The 8,339-nt window shown below is 37.9% G+C and overlaps 1 protein-coding gene across 1 annotated transcript; it reads right to left on the bottom strand.

The window, feature by feature from the left end:
- Positions 1-1,632: 1,632 nt before the first annotated feature.
- On the bottom strand, positions 1,633-7,477 carry LOC134747245 (uncharacterized). Its single transcript, XM_063681849.1, has 3 exons — positions 7,148-7,477; positions 6,843-7,021; positions 1,633-6,265 (listed from the first exon to the last, which is right to left on the bottom strand). Exons 1-3 carry the CDS (start codon positions 7,314-7,316, stop codon positions 5,912-5,914), a joined length of 702 nt encoding a protein of 233 aa, XP_063537919.1. The 5' UTR covers positions 7,317-7,477; the 3' UTR covers positions 1,633-5,911.
- Between the last annotated feature and the right edge of the window lie 862 nt (positions 7,478-8,339).

Consider the following 8,339-nt stretch of genomic DNA (forward strand, 5'->3'; position numbering starts at 1 on the left):
ATTGTGTAAGTACTACTATTAATTTATAATTAAGTGAATAATTAAAAATTGATTAATTTTGTCCTTCGCTGCCTGAAACACAGGAACTCCTAGTTCAGGCATTCGTAAACCACTTTCCTCTACTAACAACTCTTAGTCTTTAAGATGAACCTCTGTACAATACTTTTTTCAATAAATTATTTGTATTTGTATCTCGTAAACTAAGCAAGACAATAAAAAACCTATAGTGGCTGCAGCCTATTTTGAAGGTATCTAATATACATGTAGTACAATAAAAGTATATACTCGTAAATATGAATATATTAAATTGAAAAACGTTTTTTTCGTCGGCGTCGTGTGACTTATGCCCAGCTAGAGACTCTGTGGGAATTTTTAAATGGTCATAAAGATATCGCTAATGGTTATAATAAAAGTGCAAGGGCACGAGATCATTCTAAAATAATGTGGTCAAGAGTGACATAAACTTTGAAAGCGCACGGTGACGGAGCCATAAAAGACTGGAAAGTGTTATATATTTTATATATTAAATATATAACATGGCGCTGCGGATATAACGGTATGTCAAATAAAAAACTTCAGGGACAAATAAAGAAAACTTGTATGGGACGCCATTTTCTATCAAAAACTAAAAATGGACATGTTGAGGCCGCCGGCGCCCCTGAGTCTTACAGGGAACAATATTAAACAGACTTTCCAGGATTGGAAGCAAAAGTTCCAACTCTATTTTGAGGCGAGTGGTGCGTCGGAAAGATTGTCGGAAAAACAGCAGTGTGCACTCCTGCTACACAGCGTGGGTGATGAGGGCCTCGTGGTATACAACACAATCGAAAATAAAGAGAAACTGACATATCAAGAAATACTGAAAAAATTGGAAGAACACTGTAGTCCACCGAGTAACGAAACATACAATAGACACATATTTTTCAACAGGAAGCAAAAAACAGGTGAAAACATAGAAGATTTCGTGACTGCACTCAAAAAACTTAGCTTAGACTGCAATTTCGAAAAACTCAAAGATGGACTAATTAGGGATCAGATTATAATAGGATTAATTGACAACGAACTGAAGGAAGACTTACTCAGTGTAACAGATTTGATTTTGGAAAGATGTATCAATATGAGCAGAGCGGCTGAAACTACAAAAGCTCAAATGGACAACATTAAGAACAAAAATGAAGTAGCAAGAATAGAAGTGGGAGCGGGACAAAGAAGAACCATGAAAAAGGAGCACTCTAGTGATAAAAGGCAGCCATCCAGGAGCAGAACAAGAGACCAGTCATATAGCGGCAGGCAGGGGTCGGCGGCGGCGGCGGCGCCGGCGGCAGTCACAATACATAACCACAATGTTATATATTTTAAATAAAACAGTTCTTGATAGTAAACACGTTTGTATTAATTATTAAAGATATAATTAAGTACAAGCTTAGCCACCATGACTTAGCTGTCAAAGAGTATATATCCACAGATAGCATATCTGACAGAAAGCATGGAGCAAAGTAAGTTGCCGGCAAATACAATCAAAATAAACATAGGTACCGTAAGGTCGGGGTACTTTAGCCCTCCAAGGTTACTTTGCACACCCATGAAAACCTATTTTATTGAATTATCTTAAAAACGACATTATGTGATTAATCTGTTTTTGTGTTGTGTCGTTTTTAAGAATTTATTAATTCAATAAATGGGTTTTCTACGTCTCGTTTTTACGTCTGACTAGAGAACGTAGTGATGGGGTAACCTATATCGTTTGTACTTGTCGATATAGGGCTAATCTTTTAATCGACTGCGACCGATTTTTAATTATATAAAATGTTTTTGTTTGTTTAAGGATTAATTCTTTTAGTAATGGTAAATTCATTTTAAAATGTAATTGACGTAGATTTGTATAACTAATAAAACAGACTCTACTTACAACTAAGTACCGTATCGGAAAGAAAATAGACAACTTTAGGGATCTCTAAAAACTGGCACGTACATAAAATAGGCATAAACTTTTTTTTTAATACCGAACTATATCCTTTTCTATTAATTGCAACAAAAAACATTTGCTATTTTTGTACCCTTCACAGGGGAGTGCGGCATCAAGCAGTACGTACCGGGCAAGCCTAATCCAACAGGCCTGAAAGTGTTTGTACTCGCAAACCCTAATGGGATCGTTTGTAATTTTGAAATTTATCAGGGACAAACGACATATCCTAAATATGCCGATACTGATTTTGGACTTGGTATGAAAGCTGTGCTCGATTTGGCCGAAAATCTGGCTCCTGGTCATATACTTTATTTTGACCGGTACTTTACTACCGTAAAGCTTACAGAAGAACTTTTGTCGAAGAATCTGTTGTGCGCTGGCACAATTATGAAAAACAGGATTCCGTTAGATGCAAGAAATAAGCTAAAGGAAGACAGACAAATGAAGAAGGAAGGAAGAGGAACAACGCAGGTATTGGTCAATAGAAAACGTGATTTGGCTTTGACGAAATGGTATGACAACAAAGGAGTAACCTTGTTGTCAACGATTCACGCAGCCGAACCCATGGACACGTGCAGAAGATGGTGCAAGACTCAAAAAACCTACGTGGAAGTGCAAAGACCTATTGTCGTCAAAGCTTACAACGATAACATGGGCGGGGTAGATCTGGCTGACAGATTATTATCACACTGATTTAAACTTTCACGATTTTTACTCATTATTATTTATCTCCACGTATTTAACGTTCAAGTTAATAAACAAGACCAGTGCGGGTAGTTCGAAAAACTCGCGCGCCTATAAGATGTTGATGTCAACTTTAGCCAGTCTTCTCCGAGACCACGGGGACAACGCCGTCTTCGAAACGTCGGAGGTAAATTTAAAACTATTTTACGCGATTAAGTCCCGTGGAGATAAATAATAATGAGATTATTATCAGTCTGTCCCAAATCGTTATAGAACGGCTAAATGGACACAGCGCGTTTTTAGCCATATGATTAATCTCGCTCTATCAAATTACCAGACAAATTCTTCAACTGCGTGATTTCAAATTGGATGTCGGCGAAAGTTTGATCGAAGGATATACAGTTACAGATATAGAAACCGATGGATACTCCGAAGAAGATGCAAATCAAGAACAGACAAGAGGTAGAGGACGTCCCACGTTAGTCCAAGTCCCGTCTGAAAGAATGAGACGAAAAGGTGCCAGGCACCTACCGGAAATGGCAGATGCTCAAAAACGGTGCAGACGATGCCATAAGATGAAGACTAATGTCATGTGCACTAAGTGCAATATATATTTATGCTTTACAAGAAACAGAAACTGTTTCAAGGATTTTCACTCCTAAACTACAAACAGGTTGCAAGATTGCTATGATAGAATGTAAGGAAAAGTACTGATACTTCGTTAAGAGTTAAATTTGAGACTGGTATTTTGATATTTGTTTTAGATATTTTCTAATGTTACCTTTATTATAATTGTTAATTACCACGGGTATTTTGATTCCAGACTCTTAATGATTAAAGGAGTTTGTTTAGAATATTAAGAAAGAAATTATTTTGTTATTATAAGAAGTTAATGAGTACAACTTAAGCCTTGTAGTAGGAGACTGATTTAAGAAAAACTGTAATAGAAGTAAGTAAGTCATTTAATTGAAAAAGAACTGAAATAAACATATTAATCCTAAAAAAGTAATTAATTTTACATCACTTAATAATTCCTTTTAATCTAGTCATTGTGGCCCAGTGGCCTTTGTAAAGAACAAAAGATAGACAAATAATTGAATTTAAAAATACATGCTAATATAATCATAATTATACCCTGAAAGGTTCCCTTCAAACCGGTAACTCTAACACATAAAAATGTCAACTCGAAATCTTGGGCGGATATGACTATAACTATAGGTATTATGTCCTATAAGAAGGACGGTCGGGTCATAGTTAAAGAGGAGCCAAAAAAGCTGTGGCGCCACGAGGCTATACGACAAAACTATGCCATGTTTATTCTGGATTATAGACTTTGATTCATGACCATAAAGTTGATAATCGTGGAGTTAAGAGACTATAAGCAAAAGTGGGCAATCTTGAAATTTTTTCATTTTTTTGGCCCGCCCGTTTAAGACCCATTTTCTACAGTACAGAAACTTATTTCGACTATGGTTTGCTCACTCACACAAAGAAGAGTATGTCAATATGTTATTGCCACAGATAAGTAATGCAATATGGACCAACAAACTTGAAAAAAAAAAGTAAGACTGCAAAAAGCGGGCAAAGTTGTACAGTTTTACGGCATCGTTTAAGCTGAACACTCGTTTCTACTCAACTCCGAATCCTCACCTTACACAAGGAAGGGCAGGTTGTATTTATGAAATTCTGGTAGACACAAAAGATGCAGACGTAGCTATTCTGCGACAGCTACTATATTTGCAATGGGATGTGACGGAATAATACACCTGTAGGTACGGTCCGTACAATGATCAACATTTTCATTTCGCGCGTCAGCTAAATATACCTATTGTAAGACAGTACATGCCCGACCGCCGCGGAGTGTACCCATTAAACTATATCATTATCAATAAATAGTTATTCCGGATTATCAATAGCATTATCAATTACTATCATTTCAAGACTGTACGAGGGGCACCCCGTACAACACCATTTAATTTAGCACAAGCTGCCATGTTTATCGCAATACGAGCAGACGGAATGATATAACTATGTATATAGTTTTCATTAGCAAAAATGATTGTCGATTACCCAGTGACGGGGAAGCAGGAGAGATTGCAGTAAAGGACGGTTTTGTCAAGAAGGTAACCTGTTCACCTAATTACAGGCCTAATCTGAATTTAAACAGGCAACGACTACCTATTTAGTCCAAAAACAATCATGTTAAATAAAAAAATTGAGTTTCTTGCAACGTTTCTTCTCATCAAATGTCATTTCAAAACAAGCAAATTGTAGTTTCATTGTAGTTATATTACAATTCCTTTCCTCCCCTAGTAACCCTTAATTATAATGATGATAACAACATCGCAAAAGAATACGAACAAACGCCACCAATACCTACTAAACGAATTTTAAAAATGTAGGCCATTTTAATATTATAATTTTAGTTTTACCTTAAAATCTTTTTTTAACAACCATTTTTGGCAGAGCATAGGTTACATAATTTTTAACTGTTTACTTTGGATTTAGGATTTGTCAATTTGAATGACTAAAACAGTATTTTAACAAAATATATAATTTTTGAATACCTAATTCAGAGTATGGTATGCAATCCAGAAAACCAAAAAGATGAGCTTTGTTTTAGTGAACAAAATTTGTATTGTGAAGACAGACGTCAAATACAACCTCAGGAAATAAAAAAGGCGTTAGAAAGGGTAATTATGGTCACAAGTAACTTACAAACTTCCCAAAAAACTCAATTATGATAACGTGACAAACGAAAACGAACATCCACCGCCAATATAGCTAATGAACGAATTTCAAAAATGTAGGCAATTTTTAATTTTATCTTTAAATTATTTATTAACAGCAATCTTTTTTGGCAGAACATCTGTCGAACTTTCAAGATTTTTTTTAATCTGACATTTTTTTTGTACCAAAACAGATATTGAAACAATTGAGATAATGTGTTATTCAGAAAACCGAAGACAAGTTTTTTTATTTTGCCGGACAACAACTGACAGGCTCCTAATACAACCTGAGGAATGGGATACAAAGGAGTTAGAAAGGGGTAATTATGGCCACAAGCAAATGACAAACAGACTTCTAACTGGACTAACTGGTAGGCTGACAACAGATTTATATATTTTGGTACCATTTTGAGGATTTACTCAGAATTAGTCAATCTTCCATCAAAATATTGTGTTCATCATTTCAAAAAGTAATTGCTGAAGAATTTATGAGTTTTCCAGAGGTTTAGAAGCCCACTCAGCCAAGATGTCTTCAAGTAATGTCAGTACCAGGCCACTCCAAAAGCTTCATGATCTCCTGGCCTGCAGCCAGGGCATCCTCATCCCTCATACAGTTCAATCGCTCAGTGACATGACGACTAAAGAACCAATAATTATTGGTGTCTGAAGGAATATTGGACACTAACGGCTTCATAGCAATAAGGAGATCGTCCAGGACTTTTTTACACTTGGTATTTTTTTTCTTTTTAGATATGGGAGCTCTGCGTCTAGGTCGGTCAGTTCTCTGGCCTCGCTGTCGGATTTGTAGAAGTTCTGGGTCATCCGTGTCTTCAAATTCAACTTTAACTTCCACATTGTCAGTCTCTTTGAAGTCCATTGCATAGCCCTGTGAAATGAAATAGTAAATTTTAGCAAAACATATTAAAAAAATAAAATAGGCAAGTTATGAGTAAGTGTGTCCAGTAGAGTTCACATACATGACAATTTCCAAAAATATATTTACACAACCTTAATGTTAGTGTCTAAGTCTTTTGGTACATTGGCTATGTCAGCTCATATCCAAGTGCGCGTGCACCGCGATATGAGCTGACTAGGCAAAAGCCATTACTGTAGGGATATGGCTTTTGCCCAGTCAGCTTGTATATTCATTCAATATACAATAAATTATTTAGCACCAAATAGGTAACCCCTACACCGCTAGATGGAAGTACTGTATATACTTCTAAATTGGTTTAGAAAGATGTTTGTGAACTCAACTGTAAATACATGAGTAAAATGAATGGTTATCTGCAAGGCTAAGCTGGAGAAAAATATACAAAAACATAAGATGTAATTAAACACCAAATTTCATATATCATTTCGGTTATATTTTCTTGATGTATCAAGGTCACATATAAAATGACAATTTTTTAAGTCCTCTTGGTTTCATGTGGTCAGAAGAGACTTAACAAAATGTTTCATACCTCATAGACATCATCTTTTCTAGAACTTTCCCGGAGAAACTGCAGTGGTTTCCATAGCGGCCAGCATGGCACATATACCTCTTCAAGAGACTTGGCAGTCTCCCTGGAGCGCTCGATACGTCGCACGTTGTGGTTGTACGTACTTCGAATGTTCACCCAGCGATCACGGACGGAGCGAGCTGCCACAGACAATATCATAAAAACATATTACTAAAATAAGCTAATAGCTTGACCCGAGTCGAGATAATGAGTTCAAAAAGTCAAATTAATGCCCAAAAAGTTTTAACAAACAAAGAGCTATCTACCTGTAAATCCACCGCCCAGTTTCGCAGCAAATTCAGCATAGGCCTTGTATTTTTGCTGTATGTGATGGTTAGTGTTTCCAAATGGCTTCCAAATGAAGTCTCTTTGTCGCACAAACTCTACGAGATCCAGCTCTAATTTTCGCGTCCAATAACACGGTTTTCGTGGCATTTTACAAAACAACAAGCTAACAGTCAAATCGTAAAAGATTACAGACAATGGTCTCTCTTTACTATAGTAATCCGTCTGCAACTCTGCACTTACAACTTAAAGAAGGCAGCTACGGGCGGTCTAGCGCTACGCTACGGCAGTGGTGGTGGTGCCGCCCGTGCCGAGCTGCATTCAGGCTGCATTGCATATTGCATCATTGCCTCCATAGACCATAGACATAGTATATACAAGATTGTCAAGATTGCATCATGTCTATGGCATCATTTGATATCATAGACATAAAGGTGCCTCCACACTCATGCGCGAATCGAACGCCGTGATTCGCGCATGAGTGTGGAGGGCCCTAATGGGCGAACATCGGGCGTGATCCGACATTATCACTTAAGCGCGCTCCAGACTACGCGGCGCGAAGCCGCGAACGCGAGTGTGGCGTTGATTTCGCTGAGTAGCGAATAGCGAACTAGACTTGACACTCGCGTTCGCGCTGTGATTCGCGCATGAGTGTGGAGGGCCCTTTACGAACAAACTTTAGATACTAATTAATGACCGACCATGGACGAGAACGTAGTGATTATCAACAAAGAGAATATAAAGTGTGTAGGGGGCTTAATATATTCTACTTTGAATCTCGCCGTGTGGCATCGACTTTGTCGATCACTGGCATCACTGCCTATTTGCTGCCTATAGCCCGCTCCAGACTACTTAACGGACGTACGGACTACACGATTCGAACACGGCCTCGGACCGGACTAAGGTTGCGATCCAGTACGCCCGTCTGTTATTGTAATGGTCTTAAAGTTCCTCCACACTCATGCGCGAATCACGGCGCGAGTCTAGTTCGCTAATCAGCGAAATCGACTCCACACTCGCGTTCGCGGCTTCGCGCCGCGCGTAGTCTGTAGCAGACTTTATAATAAAATAAAACACAATATTTGCACAACACAATTGTTTGTTTAGACAATCAGGGCCATATGAGCCCGCACAGAAGCCAGCCCACTTTTTGGGCCTCAAGAGACCCGTCCG

The sequence above is a fragment of the Cydia strobilella genome, chromosome 14 (genome assembly GCF_947568885.1).
Source record: "Cydia strobilella chromosome 14, ilCydStro3.1, whole genome shotgun sequence".
Lineage (NCBI taxonomy): Eukaryota > Metazoa > Arthropoda > Insecta > Lepidoptera > Tortricidae > Cydia > Cydia strobilella.